This window comes from Diadema antillarum, unplaced genomic scaffold (assembly GCF_040938485.1).
Source record: "Diadema antillarum isolate AM-2024a unplaced genomic scaffold, OU_Dant_1.0 scf00000057, whole genome shotgun sequence".
Lineage (NCBI taxonomy): Eukaryota > Metazoa > Echinodermata > Echinoidea > Diadematoida > Diadematidae > Diadema > Diadema antillarum.
The window spans coordinates 1,000,157-1,018,349 of NW_027270946.1; the positions used below are offsets into that span (position 1 = coordinate 1,000,157).

Consider the following 18,193-nt stretch of genomic DNA (forward strand, 5'->3'; position numbering starts at 1 on the left):
ATCTACACTCAAGAACAGGGCTTGAATTGTTGACTTCACATATAATTTGCACACAATATATCCAATATATACTTGTTTGGTTCAGTTTTCAATCTACATTCATGCAACAGCTGCCATTGTGTTTCTTCTAAGGTAACTACAATATTGAAACCAGCACACTGTCCACTGGATCTTTGGTGAGAGCAATGACACAAACTACCACGACCATTTAATTTTAATAAACTACACACGCGTGATCCAGCAATACACTCACATTCTTTCCAGCCAACAGGTTAACTCCTGTGAGCTCCACAGTTTCCCTTTTCTGGATTGTTCTCATTTGGCGGATATGTACTTTCCTTGCAAATTTTTTGCTTTCTTTGGTCAACTGGAACTCTGGGGACTGTTTTGATGCATTTTATCAAGCTTCAAGCTATACTTTGATAAAATACACTTGAAAGACCAGCACAACCAGTCTATACGTGCAACACTTGGGTCAGAGGACTGTGCTACAAAATTAGGGTCACTTCCGTCTGGCGATATAGTTTGGCAACAAAACAGAATAGTACAGTTGTTTGCACCATTATGGGTAAGGAGCAGCCTGACCCACGCGGCTCTATTGCGTTTCCAAATTCGGGGAAGAAGATGCAGAAAATTCTGAAGAAAATACCCCGTATGGTCTCCAAAGCCCCTTCTGATGATTGTGCTTCAAGTTCCGAGAACATTAATTGGTGCTTAGACAAGCTTAAAAACCTAGCCGAAGTGGTTAAACATCTTCCCCATTGGTACAATCAGACCACTAGCTGTGCAGCAGTGGTGCATACAGTCGCATCTACATCTGCAGCTGAGGAGCCGTTAGCAGCCATGTACCCCCCTTGGGAATGGTGAGGCAATAGGCGATGAAATTGCAAAATTGGTCAACTACTTTATTGGCAGTAAACTTGAAGACAAAGCCATCAAAGAAACGGTTGGCAAGTACCCTCTGCTGAGCAATTGGCCCCACCCTCAACACACCAAAAGTGAATACTTCCATTTGGGAACACCTGCAGTTCATCGGGCGTAATCGAGATCTCAAATTACAGAGAGTGAAGAAATGTCGGACTCGAATTGGGGCTCTCCTTCCCTCTCTCGATGCACAAGATATCTCTTGAGTATCAACAAGACACAGTTGTCCTCCTGAGTAATACACACTTCGAACTGAATTGCCTGTGGAAGGAGCTGATTAAACCGGACATCAACTCTGAATACGTGCATCTCTGTAAGCTGTCTACACCTGTAACGCAACTATTGTTTGATGACGATCTCACTAAACAAATGAAAAATCTCAAAGAACATACGGCCTCAGCCAGGATTATGATGACCTAACAACCCAAGACCCAAAATCGCATTGTTGGGTGAGTCTAAGACAAGCTCGACGTTGGCGCAAAACCGATTTCTGATATGATTTTTTTTTTAAATCAGGAGCGTCTAGACCATCTGGTGAAGTCATGTCTCGCCTTGACAAGCTGGAGCAAATGTTCACCAAATGGATGGAGTCTCAGCTGTCCCCGGGAGAGCAAACTACAGTGCTGTAGTGAATTAAGATATATACATGGCACACGTACGTGCCCGTACATTCATTGTCTTAATGACACAGACCAGCAGGCCCAAGGTGTCATGGCCCGGAGACAGAGCGGGAGAAGACAGAGAGAAACCAGGACCCGGAAGCGACCACATACCTTCTATATACACGACCATATCTTCTACCAGTATACAGCGACCGGGACACAGCGGACACCTTTCCACTGGCTTGCAGAACTCTTTGTGAGTGACATTAGACTTTGGTCATTACAATAGTGCCTATAGTGGGGAGGTTACCACACAAGAACAGGAGTCAGAGCTCGACTCTCAATCTGCTCCTTCGGGGGGGGGGGGGGGGGGGGGGGGGGGAATCCAGTACATTGTAGATAATGAAATTGCAGGGGTGGGGGAATCCAGTACATTGTAGATGATGAAATCGCAGGAACTATAATTTCATGATGGGACAGAAACTAGATAAGAAAGCCATGAGTGACACAGCAGACAAATATCCATGCCCCCAAAATTGTGGTACGAGTCTGGAAGTACCCAAAGTGAACTCCACGATTTGGGAAGACATCTCTACGTCAGTACGCTCCCGCGATTTGAGACTGCAGTCCGTTCAGAAATCCCTTGTAAAGGGAATTAGTGCCTTGCTCAGACACAGACATGTCAGAAGTCCACCAGGATGCACTGGCATTTCTTTGTGATGATGAGATCCAAACACACCCGGTCGCTCTATCACCCCTACAAGAGACCAGCTGTTTTTTGCCCATTCCACAAGAGCAGCAACTACATCTGCTGCTAGGAGACACGATATTCCTCTCGCTACCATCCTTCATCAAGCTGGATGGCAAGGGGAAGGACATTTTCAAAACTTTTACCTAAAACCACTGGAAGAGTAAGCTTCATTCCCACAAGCTATTCTCAACTCAACATTCTCAATGCTATGAGAATAGACAAGATGACATTCAAAGGCAACTTCATTATTTTCTTCATTGATGATCTGTTAAAGCATCACAGACCTGGTAATACAGGTCAAGTTGTTAATTTAAGAGCATATCCTCCAGACAGAAGTGTTTGTATCGTACGATACATTGTACCTTCGTGAGTACTTGAGAAGGACTCAAGTCATTCGAAAGGACCAAAAGTATCTTCTAATCAGTTTCTGTAAACCGTACCACAGAGTTTCTACCCAGAGTTTGTCATGTTGGATAAAGACAGTGATGACAGGTGCTGGGATAGACATGAGCGTGTTCTCCACACACTCCACAAGGGTAGCCTCTACTGTGGCTGCCAAGAGGAAATATCTGCCTGTACGCAAGATTTTGGCACGGGCAGGCTGAAGTAACGAGAAGACTTTTCAAACGTATTAAGCGAAACCCCTTAAGAATGAGGAGAAAAGGGGATTCAGCAAAGCAGTGTTATCTTGAGAGTTAAAAGTCACATCCCACTGTGGAAAGGTTTTTTTTTTTTTTTTTTTTTTTTTTTTCATTAGGTACAGCCAAAACATGTGACTACAGGCTTCAAAGTCTCCTTTTGGTACTCATTTACGCGTCAAAGTCTCTTTCGAGACTTCGGAAATAAAATACAATTTAAATTTCAAAGAGATATGTTCTCATTCAAATTTTCTGGTAATTATTAATGAACATAAGCTACACTGGACACATCAACCCACGGAAGAAACAGAAGAATATTTCAAGTTTGCAGGGCTACACACATAGTGAAGCAGAGATGTCTAAATATATTACACACATACGCATATGGCTATGAATGTCTCCACAAAGACCAATACATGTGCTCTGAAAATGTTTATTGCCAATGTCAAAAATATATATGTATATAACTTGTTTTAGAACTTGCAGCTTGTGTATCCAATTCATACAAACAAAAACAAAAATGTCTTTGCTGTTAACCATGACCTTGTTAGCTGCTAGGTGGGTCTTTCTGCTGCACAATTACACCCAAGCAAATGCACAACTGCCTGAGTTACTTCATCAACAGCAAAGACCCAGTTGTTAAAACATGTTTTCTCTCTATACTACAGTCAACCTTGCTGAAGTCAACCTCGCAGAAGTCAAATAATCACCTATGTCGAAGGTCATTTCAAGTCCTCTTCTCTCTATACATTATTCTATTGGTTTTAATCCCTCATAAGTCAGATTTTCTCTAAGTTGAAGCTACATTCTTAATTCCAAATAGATTTGAGGTTGGCAAGATTGACTGCAGTATATTACCAATAAACTGCTATGCCACTGGGGGAATGTATTACCTTGATAGTCAAAGTGAAGCCTACCAACCGTATCTCATTCTCCTACCACATCATGTTCTGTACTCAGTGGCTTGATTCTGACCAATAAATTGCACACTAAAGCACTTATTTTTAGTCATCTCATTTAGGAAAGTACAGATTAACAGCACCGGTAAGTAGCTAAAAGGGACCACTGTCCTCGAGTTACACTCTTCATATATATAGAGGAAAATTAAGCAACAGGCAGAATGAGCGGTTCATGATATTACAGGATTTAAAACCTGGAAACAGTTCAGTTGGCCTGTGGTGTAATGCGAATGCTCACAATCTGGAATGGACAGAGTCTGAACTGAACGGTGGAATCGTTGATCGTGACGAGATCCTGGGGTTCACATTCTTCCTCAAGGATGTCACATCTGGTACGGAAGAAGAAGAAAGGAGGAAGTGTAGAACAAGGAAAAATATATTCAAAGAACGTTTTGCCTTGTTTTGCCAACTGATAACACCCTTTTGTTTACTTCCTTACGCAATTAGCACAAAATGTCTGGAAACATAACATACAGTCAACTTCGGATACCTCGACGTCGGATAAGCCGAATATCACTTACCTCGGGGGCAAAATGAAAGTCCCGATTGTTCCTATGGAGTTTCCGTGCATTAAAATTCGCGTAGCTCAAAAAAAATAACTCGAAGTTCGGTTACCTCGAAGGGAAATCTACTGTCCCGATCTTAATTAACTGATTGTTTTTCCCAGCATGTAGCTCGAATCGAAATTGCAAACATCACTCAGCATCTCAGATTAAGCGCGCGTGGACAGCGAAGACATGTCACAAATCTTTTCACACTCGACTATCTGAGACCAGAACAATCGCGCGCCCAAAGAAATACCCGGTACATTAGCTGACAAGAAAAATCCCCAACACCTACCTACATACGTACACGGTATGCACATAGTACCCGTGCCAATGGAGTGCTTACGATAGTACTACGCTCTGCCCGATCATCTTCTTTTCTTTAACCACTGTGATCTAATTCTTGATCGTGATAGTCATACCGTGCGCGTAGATTTCTTAACCGTCGTGGCGCACCTGCTTAGGTTTTGACAGTTATATCTTTGGCATTAATCACGGTCCATTGTCCAAACATTAATCTCCTGCGTAGTGCCTTTAAAAATTTTTTTTTTTGCCTTACACGAAGTTTGTTTCATTTATTCTTCCCCGAGAACGCAAGCACTGATTTTTTTTCAGCAATGCGATTATGAAAATAGTGTGGTATATGATCTGGAAGTGTAGGCCAAGCGTAATAAAGAATAGAATAGACAGGGCTCCACGCTAACTTTTATCGGGCCATGAATATCATTGATTTTTATTTTTTGGTGGTGGAAAGTAAAATCTGGTGACACCAAAAAAAAATCAAGAAAAACATTAGAAAAACTAAATCGGTCCTACTTAACATAGACAAATTAATATTAAGCATTATTGAAGTGATACAGATGCCCATGTCTAAAACAAATGAATAGAAAATTCAATCATCTTATTCTATGTTTTAAGATTTAGCAAATAGGCATATAGATTATTATAAAAGTTGATGCCTATATATTTAGGAGGTCAAAAATTATGTTTGAAATGAGAAAGTGGGAGCATTTGCTGACATTTGTTAGCATCCAACATTTGTTTTAGCATTGTAAAGATCCAAAAGTTACCGTTATTCATTTCTTATTGTAAAAGCAATCATCCAACATTTATTAGTCGGTTAGCACCTTACGGAGCCAAATATTACCGTCAATCATTTTTAAATGTAAAAGCAAACAACTGACATTCATTTTAGCATCTTACGGAGCTGCATGCTATCCTTATCCATTTCCAAACGTGAAAGCAAACATCCGCCATTTGTTTCAGCATCTAACTGAGCGGATTAATACCGTTAATCATTTCCGAATGTAAAAGCAACAATCTGTTATTTATTTTTGCATCATACGAAGCAGAATATTACCGTTATTCATTTCAAACATCCGACATTTATTTTATCATCGTACGGAGCCGAATGTTACTGCTGTCCACTTCCAACAGTAAAATGAATCATCTGACAATTATTTTATCATTGTACGGAGCCGAATGTTACTGTTTTTCATTTTTGGACGTCAAGGCAGACATCAGACATTTATTTTACCATCAAACGTAGCTGAATGTTACTGTTATTCATTTCGAAATGTAATAGCAAATATCCAATATTTTTTTAGCATCGTATGGGGCAGAATGTTACTGCTATTCACTTCCAAACATGCCAAACGTAAAAGCAATCATTCGACATATATTTTAGCATCTTCCGGAGCTGAATGTTATTGCCATTTACTTTCGAACGTAAAAGCAAACATCCGGCATTTATTTTATCATCGTACGGAGTTGAATATTATTGTTATTCATTTCAGAACATCAAAGCAACATTCAACATTTACTTTAGCATCTTCCGGAACTAAATGTAATTGCAATCTACTTTCGAACGTAAAAGCAAACATCCAGCATTTATCTTATCATTGTAAGGAGTTGAATATTATTGACAATATTGTTGCTCATTTCCGAACGTCAAAGCAAACATCAAACATTAATTTTACCATTGAACGCTGCTGAATGTTTCTGTTATTCATTTCGAAATTCAGAAGCAAACATCAGACAGTTATTTTAGCATCGTATGGAGCAGAATATTACTGCTATTCACTTCCGAACATAAAAGCCATCATCGGACATTTATTTCAGCATCTTCCGGTGCTGAATGTTATTGCTATTTCATTTCGAAAGTATAAGGAAACATCTGACACTTATTTAACCATCGTATGGAGTTGAATATTGTTTTTCATTTCCGAATGTCAAAGCAAATATTCGACATTCATTTCAGCGTCTTCCGCAGCTGAATGTTATCCTTATTCATTTCCGAATGCAAAATCAAATATCTGACATTAGTTTTAGCACCATACGGAGCTGAGTCTTATCGTTTTGCATTTCCAAAAGTATGAGCAAACATCTGACATTTATTTTAGCATCTTACAGAGCCGATTGTTACCGCTATTCATTTTCAAAAGTAAAGGCAAACATCTGACTTTTTTGGTGGCGCGATCGGGCCACCAAAATCTTTATTTCTGACATTTTTATTTCAATTCCAATTTTCATTCAATTCATTCATATAAAAGTTGATTCAATTCCAATTGACAAGCATGCAAACAATCAGTAGGCACTATAACAGACACCATGTTGAACATCGATAAACGTTGGATAAGTCGAAGAAAATTCGACGTACGCGTACCTCGAATTTCGCGTACGTCGAACCATTTTCTCCAGTTCTGACGAATTCGAGGAATCCGAAGTTGACTGTACAATGTTATACCTTGTTGAAACACACAGGATTTATCTCATGAAATATTTACTCCATTATGTTTCCTTGTTTATTTTGTTTATACTGATTCCCATTATTTATCAACACATCTGTTCTGATCTCAATAAATTCATCCATCCAGTTGTCTGCAAACTCACTTTGTACTCATATGTTTGTTTTCCTTCAAAGGGAGGGGTTTTTGTGAGGTAACAAGACCAAATGTTTGTAGCATTATAAGATGAATGCCATATGACTCAATAAACTTTCTTTCAATACAGACCCAGTGGAATATTGATGAGAGATACCCATCCAGTGACAGCGACTGTAAACTGCAATCACTGCACTAAATTCCAAACCCCTTGATGACATGAATGCCCCATCTCACCTCCTGAAACTCGACACAGGCCTGGCCACTGAAAGCTGTGCTGTCGCCTCGCCACCGTAGGCCTCGTAGCACCGCACAATCACAGCCCCACTCCCATCCTCTGCCTGAAAGTACGGAAAGCAGAGAAAAACTTCATTATCATCTTCATCTCCTTCTTCTCTTCCTCCTCCTCCTCCTCCTCCTCCATTGCCTTCCGTTGTCATGGTAACAGTGTATTATAGGTCCCAAACCAGCAATAGCCTTGCTGACTGAAATTCTGCTCCAGTTTGAGAGCGATTCAGAAGAAATTTGGCTACATGTGGTGATTGTGACATAGAGTTGTGCAAGACACTATCCATAATTTCAAGAGAAGCGGAATTTACATTGCCATAGTAACGTTACATAAGTTATTGAGGTCATGTATGTTACAGAGCTGTTGTTGTGCAATTCTTTATTCACTGGACATTCTCTGTACCTTTTTCACAGCTTCAATGATGACCGACGATGGATGAATACTGAAGGCTCTTGTGTACTTTGGGTGACCTCTGTCAAGAGGAGTGGGTACTTCCACTGGAGTCAGGGGATTGTTGAATTCATAGGCAGCTTGAATCACACCAGCTTCCTGAAAGGTTCCTATACATTCACCATCAATGTATCACGAAACAAAGAGGGGAGGGGATGGAAAGGGTAATCACCGGAGAGAAGGATGAATTCATGTTATAAAAATCACTGTTTAAAATAGTCACAATAATTAGAACCTCTCAGAGGCAAATATATTTCAATTATATCTCAAGGTTTTTGAGATCCTTCTTATTGCAGCCATGAAATTATTCAACTTCGTATTGTATTTTGACTCATTCATTAGAACAAGTACGAAATAAGTATAGATAGCCCCGCTCCAAAAAACTTCCGTGTCTCAATAGATTAAACAGCGTAATGAAAGGAAGAACATGTCTGTGTAACAAGTGCACACCTTATTCAATGTCACATTTTGTGATCTGCCACAATTCTAGCTGTTAATACTGCCCTTATCCAGGGCTCTACAGTAACGGTGGTCCGGTGGCCAGGGGCCACCAAAAACGCACGTCGGGCCACCAAAATGTCAGAAATGAAGAATTTGGTGGCCTGATCGGGCCACCAAAAAAGATCAGATATCTGCCTTTGGGCCACCAAAAATAAAAGTTAGTGTGGAGCCCAGCCTTATCCATATCCTAACTACCAAGTAAAAAAGCGGGATAACATAATACGCAAAGCACCATTGCAGAGCCCTGTCATAAATACATTTTGGGATAGCTCGGTAGCATTGTCATTTTCAGTTGTCTAGCTCGCATCTTTGTCCACATACAATGCAAAGCAATCAATGCATGCATTTTGTTCTTGCTTCTCTTTTCTTCAGTTTGAATTTAGCGTGTAAAGAGTTTGCAGATTTTCAATTTGACTTATTTGCTACCATTAAAGTCATGGGTCATCACTGCCATGCTGCAATGTGCTGGTCATGTGATAATAGGCAAAGAACTCTTCAAAAATGCCTCAGATGAAAGACACAACTTCAGTTGATTGGCTGGTTGGCAACCTTTACCGCAAACCATGCTTATTCCCTCCACTCATCCTGGTCACATAATACAAGTGCTGGTCTGGCCAGCGAGATACAGTCCAGACCAGATCCAACTTTGCTACCGAGCTATCCCACAATGCACCTGAAACAGGGCAGGCCAGGAGGCATTTGCGTATTGGCAGTTCCTCGAACTGCCCTCCTCTCACCTGTGTGTGGCATGATGGCATAGGAGAAACTGTGGTCTCCCATATCGGCCTGATCGTCTGGGCTCTTCGGTGAGCGAAGACTGGGATTTCAGAAGGGGATTAAATGCACAAGGTGGTTTATCAGCTCATTCCTAAAAAATGCACAAAGGGGACTATTAGCTCATTCATAACATACTTTATATGGATATTTCCAGCATCCTGGGAGTCTATCTGCCTGCAGTAAACAGGAACTTTTCTTTAACAACCTATAAATGTTAAATCCCCCCCCCCCAACACACACACACACACACACAAACAAACAGAAACACAAAAACAAACACAAATAATTCCAACTAGGTAACTAGTCATCTTGCATATTATGTTTTATCTAATGAATGAATCAATTCAATGACATGGAATGTAAGAGATATTTGCAATGCCTCTACACCAAAAGAATTTGCAACTTAAGTAAGAACCAATTATCTTGCAGAGTACTAAAATAAAGACCAGCTACCTGGTAAACACTCTAATGGAAAATCGGAACTGTCAAATTCACTACATTAAAGGACAAGTTCACCTTCATATACATGTGGATTGAGTGAGGGCAACAATATTAGTAGAACACATTAGTGAAAGTTTGGGGAAAATCTGACAATCCGTTCAAAAGTTATGAATTTTTAAAGTATCAGTGCAATCACTGCTGGAGGAGAAGACTACTACAGTGTATGATGTCACATGCGTACAACAATATAAGGAAAATAAAAAGAGAATTTCACAAAACTCGACTTTTTGAATAAAGTGCACATTTTTTCGACTTGTTACTGACTTATGTTAGGGGTAATATTATTCCCCCTGACTTCTGAAAGACAGAAGTCAAGTGTTCTTTTATTATGTGAGAAAAGTGAGAATATCTTGAATTTTCTTTATACTTTCTTTATATGGTTGTACTCATATGACAGCACAAGCTATATTAGTCTTCTCATCCAGCCGTGACTTAGCAGAAACTTCAAAAATTCATAACTTTTTAACGGATTGTCCGATTTTCCTCAAACTCTCAATGTTGTGTTCTACTAATATTGCTGCATTCACTCAACCCACATGTCTATGAAGGTGAACTTGTCCTTTAAAAGCAGAACCTCGATGTGAGCAAGCTCATTTCAACCCGTTGAAGATGAGTCCCAAGTATACTCGGGCAAGTGCCTATGGGAAATGCATGTTGTAGCAAAATCAGCCTGTCCTCAACGGGTCAAAGGGGTTTCCCTGTACACATATACTTTGTCTCATACACTGTCTTTCATCTTGGTGATGAATTGAGATTTCCCTGGCAAGGAATAGTTATGCAAACCCGTCAGAGTTTCATACTCACAGTGAAAGTCGCATGGTGCTCCCATGGACTGAGTGTCCGTACTTGCAGTTGTTCAGTATGGCCACTCCCCAGTTGTGCTGTGAGAGGTCCATCCACTTGTGTCCAACCACCTGTAGCAGTGGACAATTCAATTCAATTCAATTCAATTCACATTTATTTCGGATAAAAAATGAGGGAAAATACTACAAGATTTCTTTTGGGTAACACCTATAAGAAGCAAACGCTTGTCAGGTAAGGTGCACCCTACTGCAATTGTACATGATAAACATAAATAATATCCTACATAAATGCTACTAAAATAGACACCAATACTAGTTTTGACACTAGTTTTGACACTAATACTAGTTTTGACAATGGGTCAAAACTCCTTAGTTCACCGCAAACAGAAAAATTTAACTCTCTGATAGTGGCCATCTACAGTCTCCATGCTACAGTTAATAGAACATCCACAGCTGCATAAAGTATTGGGGACCTACTGCATAACCACAGTTGCCATGGCAGTTGCTAGGCAACAACCAACCAGCTGTGATCAGTTTAGTCTTCACTTGCAGGAAGTGGAAACCTCTTGACAGAATGAGCATCCTGTATCACTTTCTCAAAGAACTTTGTAGCTCACCCTCACCTATCAACCTCTTGGCATTGAAAAGCTTGCTAGAAGAGTAATGATCTGCATGATTTGTTTTAATACAAATTTGGTGGGATGAGGACTACATCACAGCTTGTCATGTCTTGCATGGCACTGAGTCATGAAAAATATATGGATGACTGTGCATTAACCCTTCATGTAGCCGGGCACTTAACTTGCCAAGCTTTTCCATCTCCATTCAATTAATCCCTACATACTTAACCCGTTCCTTATGGGAACCTGGTATACCGGGTTCCCGTGGGAGCAACCGATATACGGGAACCTATGAAGACAAGAGTGCCTGCTTTCCTGACCTACATTCTTGTTTCTTTCTGTTATAACATCCAGAAAAATGGGTATGATATTAAAAGATAAGATTTTATTTTATCACCATATGTGACCGGCGACAACGGTTTCAGGCAAAAGTCGGGAATATTGACAATTCATTTTTTCACTGAATCACATTGCCCATTTCCTAAGCTTTGCATTGATATAAAACACTTGTATTCTTCGGCACCATAAGTGGGCATAGAAAGAGAAATAAGATACACTTTTTAAGTTGTTAGCCTGACAAAATTGTGAGAAAACAGGCTTTGAAGATTCACCTCTTTCTCAAAGACATTGTCTGAGCGGCGATGCGAGGGGAGAATCACCCATCCGTACGATGGTGCCAATTGATGTTAGAGAGTCAAATTTCCCGGGCACCTTCCTCGGAGCTCAGCATATGGAGCCGAAAAACAATGCGTTTCGCTCGGGTTTGTTTACCAGTACGTCTTTCAAGATGGCGAATACGATAATTACACGTATGGTGTACATGTACATGTGTATGGTGAACGCATTGCTCAATGGCATCCACACGCCATGACCGTGTGCATGTAACAGGAGCGGTGGCGAATCCACACATTTACAAATCGCATTTTCATTGTACAGTAGTTGATTTGTCTTTATCATTTGCGACCCTTTTGAAGGCAGAAAATTGCTAGTGCTGGCAAAGGTCACGCTAACTGTTTGTTTTGCTTTTACAAGACATGCATATGTTGCTTTGTTCGGTGGTGCTAATTAACTTAAAACAATCAAACAAACAAACAAACACGACTCGTTAGTTTGGTGCGAACTTGACGTGTAGTACTTGAATATAATTGGTCACATGTGACCGCTCCTTTCCTCTCATCTACCTTCCATTGAGTCAGTCTGCTGTCATAATTTTTACTACCTGTAAAAGTAGACAAATTTTGAGAATATTTAGTTTTCTTTTCACACGATTATGTTATGCTACATGATTTTTGTTTCACTTCCGTTGTCGAACATTGCGGTAGAATAGTTTGGATAGAAAGTCAAACGAAGAGCACGCACTACAGAGCGAGCGTATATAAACCACCAAGAACAATGGAGCATGTAATCGTGCACGCGTGGACAAAGCATTCCCCAAACGTTGCAACTGGTGTCTCCGAAAGCCAGATTATGTAAATGTGTGCGACACACCGGTGCGACGCACCAGCCAATCGCGAGCGAGACCCTGCGCCGTAGCAACGCTGGGGATATTGGCGCGGCGTTTGAAAGAAGCTCGAAACTGACGAGTGCGATCCAACATAGGGTGCTTAAAATTCAATTTTCGATAGGAAAAACTTAGTCTTATGCAATGAAATTTAGTGTAGATGTAGAAAACATATCAAGGATTCGATTTCTGCAAAAAAACTAAATCGACAAAAATAATGGTCAAAATCTTTGTACCCTGCCTAGGAGGGAATTTGCTCTTGCGACTTTTGCCTGAAACCGTTGTCGCGGGTCACATATATTCTCTTTCTGTCTGAAAAATGCATATATCACAGTATCATTTACCTTTTTTTTCTGATTTAGTTTGCGCTTGTTCTGCTATAAAACTTGTATGAACATGTACAGAGCTCAGTAGATTTCTGTGTTCGCTGACCCCAGTCATCCCATTCAGGTGCCTGGTTTTGTGTAGAACAAAAGAGTTTTGTGAGCCCATCAGAGCACGCTCTATTCATACCTCGCCCCTGATAGATATTTTCATTGTTCGATGGCACATGTAGTTGACCATGGAAAGGGGATGCACGTACCGCTTGACTGCTTTCGCACAGGTGGATTACCAACCTGTCTGTTCTCTGTCACCCCACAAAAACAATCTCGTTTTGGGGCATTGAATGCGCTTGGAGAATATTGGGGGAGAAACTGGTTAATTTACCAAGCTTTTTCATCTCCATTCAGCTCCATACTTGATCTAGATGTAAAGGTAGCAAGCTGACTCAGGTGTAGCAATGTGCCTCAATCCAACAAGGGAGGCCATGGTGACACAATAGGGATTAAGGGGATCAGGTAATCTCCTTTCACTGACAATCAGTTTCCAGACATCTGTGCCAATCAGCAAAGAAAGCACTCCAACCAGTGTGCCAGTTGGCCAACAAAGCATGTTTTGAGGGTTGGAGGGAGTCAAAGATTACCCTTCCTTGGCCCCACTCTGATGAGAGAAGAGCCTTTCACAATGAACCAAAAGGAACTACATGGCAATGTAGAATGGACCCATCAAATGATTATAAGTTTATACAGATGTGTACACAATGACATATGTCGTTGGCTGAGAACAAGAAAGGCATTATCGCAATTTTGGGGGGTTATTGAGTTATTGGTATCATGTTGTAGAGCTTGATTTCCTCTACATTATGGTGTCAATTTGAAATTATTTTCATTTTCAGTAAAATGCTAAAAATCATAACCACAAGGGCAATTTCTTTTTAAACCCAGTATTTGGAACAATGTTATAAAACTATCCACTTTCAATTAAGTAAACTTTTAATTCATGGGAATAGATTGTTCGTTTCTATTTATGCTCAAAACTTAGAATGCAACAGCGTCCTTCTGCTTCTCAACTGGCAATATCCTCTGGTGAGGTCATTGGCACATTGACAACCTGTCAGTACTAAACACTGGCATGGCAGAGACAGGAGGTGTAAGTTACCCACCTCGTACCTGGCCCAGTCCCAAGATGTGTTCTGGTGAGTGGGCCGCTGCAGGTGCCCGTACTGGATTTCATAGGTGGCCACAGGGGAGCGGACATTGACCGGGAACTCGACCTTCAAGAACTTGTGAGACTCCTTCCAGTGTACCTGGGTTTGGCGAGATGTAAGTTGTAAGAATTGGTGGAATTGCCAAGATGTTGTTGCACTTAAGTGCACACCATTCCCATCATCTTTGATCAAATGTTCATTTTCTTTTTTCAGTTGCACAAATGGATAAGGAGGGCTAAAAAAAAAAGGGCAAGATAGCACACAGGAAGCATTAAATCTGATAATAATAATGGTTATGTATATTGCGCTCTATCCACTTGAGTGTCCAAGGCACTTCAAAGAAGTGAAAATAGACAAGCACACATGCTCACATACATGCAATGGTCTTTTAGAGGAAACACATAACTACAAATGCATAGTACCCTTGTCAGAGGTAACAGCTAAGCAAAAATAAATGTTAAAAAAAAAGAAGAATTGAACCAGAACAAAAATGCTATGGCGGTAACTAATGGCAATGCTACTGCACAAAGTACAAATGTTGCTTGAAATATCACCACCTTTGATCAAAATGCTTTTTTGAAGGTAAATACCTGGTACCCTGCTATATCCTTCCCACATCCATACCCCCCCCCCCCCCCCCATTGTATTGAAAAGCCCCTCTCTAGTTCTCGTGCCCCCACCTCTCCCCATCACATTCAAATAGTGTGTGCCAGTGCCATACATAAAGAGAGTCTGGACAACTGCTAAATTAGACGCCATGTCATTACTTTACGTATTACAACGCTAAGAAGTCACAATGAAAGCAAGCCAAATAAAGGGACTGCATGTGAGCGCACTTTGGTAACGACATGGCTCCATGAAGATCACTGGACCAGTTTTTGACCAATAGCAAAGGCTTCACAACTCATAAGCCAAAAATCGAGTTGGCCAGACTCTCTTTACAAACAGCACTGGTGTATGCTTTTGACCAATACAATGGACATACCTTAGTGTGGAACTCCAGGTACTTTGAAGCTGCTCTGAGCACAATTTGCTGCTCTATACAGCTGTATCCACTGATCTTCAGCCAGACCCTGAGGGACACCTGGAGAGGGTTGTTGGACTCAAGATCTGATGCTATGCAGTGTGTGATGGGCTTCCTACAACGGGGGATAAAGAAGATACCCACACATGTCACATATCACAAGCACTACCTACAGACAGGTTTACTGATATACATACAGGGAAATCCCGTTTCTCTTTGGTAATACAAGGATATGCCGCCAGTCACAAGTTGTATTTAGGTGGTCTCCTTTTAGTATGTTTACGAGAATCCTGTCATGAGGAAAAATCGGTAGTCAAGGCAACCTCATTGTCATGGCACTCTCTAGATATTCACATTGCTTGCCTACCTTTTAAAGGGCTTTTTCTGATGATCAGAGAGTTTCCAAGAGGCTGGCCTGACATAACAATTAAAACAATACTACAGTGTATTCCAACTATTGAAATGAATTGGACATAAAACAGGTAAATGGAATAGCTTGTGACTACGGCCTTTGAAGAGAAATATCCTTAAATTTGAATACACAACAGTAACTGCCTTATTCAAGCTCACCAAAAATCTCAATCTTCGGCCTTCTCTCCCTCCCCTTCCCATGCCATCTTGACTATAATCATTGATAGGGCTATGATATTTGTGGAAGCTGACTTGCTACAATGCTTTGCTGCAAGAGGGATTGTTTAAAGAATTAAACCATACCACTATTTTTATATTTTTGGGTGAAACATCAACCATTGGCAGGCATTCTATTTACAAGTGATGTGGAATTACATTATAGAATACTCTTGTACCTTTTCTTTTCATTTCCAGTATATGATTTCTTATTTACTGTCACTTCAGTTTATCTAACTTCTCATATTTTGAGGGGAGATGCCAACTGAAATTGTGGATAGTATTTCAACGTATTTGCAAACGTTTTAATATAACACACACACACACGCAGGCACACACACACAACAGAAAATTACAACTCTATATGAACATTTGCACCTTGAGCTCACATGTTGGAGTACACTGTTCAGCAGTGGGCACAAGATGTCTGCAACCTCATTGTCAATGAATGGAGATTACCTAATCCCCCTAATCCACATTGTGTCACTTTGGCTTTCTTGTTGGACTGAGACCTATTGCTACACCTGAGTGGACACGATGACTTCACAACCATAGGTTAAAGGTCCTGTTTACCTTTGGGAGCAGTGTTTTTTAAAATGTTCAAGATATCACATTTGATGCACATGTATTGGTCAGTTGTATCACAAAACATCCTACCATATAAAAATTTTGCAATAATGCCTAAAATATAAGGAGATATCACTATTTTTCTTAATAAACCAGAACTGTAGATGGTTTAGTCTGGAAGCATTCTTATTATAACTATTGTTCACATTTTGTATATTTAACAATACCTAATATCGATCATACTGATTCAATTTTTTTTATTGGTTGTTTCTAGCCCTAACTCACATTTTAGAACTATTTTGAAGCACTAATGCTGGGTTTTTGTTTCATCTGCAAATGGTAAATTATGCCTTTAAGTTTGGAGAGATTGCACACAAAGGGTTAATGACCTCTTCAAGACTCTTTCACAGCTTTGATTGTACTGTACCTTGTCTCGAGATGGTAGTCCATAACATCCCACGCATCCCAGAAGAGAGGAATGTCATCATAGACCACAAACTGGTTGCCCAGGTGACCACCTGGTAGGATGACATCCCTAGTGAGGTGATTGGTAGAAACAGGTGAATCACAAATAAATCACAATGGACGACTAGGTCTTCAATAGATAATGGTGATTTGTGTAGCGGCAAAAACACACTGGACCTGAGTTTGGTGATGCATCACTGATAACACACAGAGTAAATTTAGAGAGACACCTATTTCACTGACATTTGGCAACATCTTAAGATTTATTCTCAATATGAACTAACCTAAAATAACCAATGTTACACAGTTTGCTTCAGAGCTGCCATTTATCGGGGGGAAAAGTGTTAATGTCTGCAAAGTTCCCAGAGACTCAAACCCCAAACATCTCTTGAACTGGAGATTATCTCGCCTGGACCCGCTAGCAAACTGGAAACTCTGATCCAGCGCACAATACGATCACAAAGAACAACATCAATAGCGGCCAGGGTCAGGGGCCTGCTTAACCCGTTGAGGATGGGCTGATTTTGCTGTAACACGCATTTCCCATTGACCTCTGCCCGAGTATACTCGGGGTCCATCCTCATGGGTCCTGGAAGCTCTCCGTAATTTCAACATACCATACATGACAAAACTAAAGTTTGCTGGGAGAAAGATAGATTTCAAGCAGGAGAAAATATGTCTTGCATGGGACACACATAGCTAGAGCGGGAGAGTGGGAGATTTTGTGAAAACGGCATCAAAGGGGGATATCTCTTGCCAAAAGCAGGAGAGTTGGAGTCCCTGAGTTCCCCCAGGACTCAGTGTAATTAGGTGAGGATCTTTGTGATCTGAGTCTGTCTGCTCTGAGCTTCACTGTAATGAATTCCACTTTCAGCTCTTGGAATTATCTTAATATTGAGGCAAGCTAATAGGCAAGACTTGTAAATGACAGCTACATAGATTGTTCACTACACGGCAGAAGAGGGCTCATTCTTTTTTCTTCTTCTTTTTTTTAATCCTTAGTGTTAGGGTTTCACTCTGATCACTCATGCATTCTACACCATACTCACGGTGTGTCCTCCTTGGTGAGGCGGATTTGAATAATCCTTCCAAAGTGATCTATGGAGGCCACCATGTGCTCATTGGACAGTCTGTACCCATCTGCAGTGCTCTCGACTTTGGCTCCGGCACAGGGTTGTTCCTCTACCTGACAACTTTGAACACTCTTCATCGACATGGCCGGGATGGTCACCATTGCTG

The 18,193-nt window shown here is 40.6% G+C and overlaps 1 protein-coding gene across 1 annotated transcript in view; it reads right to left on the bottom strand.

Moving 5' to 3' along the window:
- Nucleotides 1-3,959: 3,959 nt before the first annotated feature.
- The window catches only part of LOC139715905 (alpha-mannosidase 2C1-like), a 35,387-nt gene continuing 21,153 nt past the window's right edge, over nucleotides 3,960-18,193 (bottom strand). Inside the window, exons 16-24 of the mRNA XM_071627458.1 lie at nucleotides 18,004-18,190; nucleotides 16,917-17,024; nucleotides 15,257-15,410; nucleotides 14,227-14,370; nucleotides 10,624-10,733; nucleotides 9,279-9,358; nucleotides 7,993-8,150; nucleotides 7,539-7,642; nucleotides 3,960-4,203 (exon numbers count right to left, since the gene is read on the bottom strand). Of these exons, the coding sequence (XP_071483559.1) occupies nucleotides 4,080-4,203; nucleotides 7,539-7,642; nucleotides 7,993-8,150; nucleotides 9,279-9,358; nucleotides 10,624-10,733; nucleotides 14,227-14,370; nucleotides 15,257-15,410; nucleotides 16,917-17,024; nucleotides 18,004-18,190 (1,169 nt within the window). The 3' untranslated portion in view covers nucleotides 3,960-4,079. The remainder of the gene's footprint in view (nucleotides 4,204-7,538; nucleotides 7,643-7,992; nucleotides 8,151-9,278; nucleotides 9,359-10,623; nucleotides 10,734-14,226; nucleotides 14,371-15,256; nucleotides 15,411-16,916; nucleotides 17,025-18,003; nucleotides 18,191-18,193) is intronic.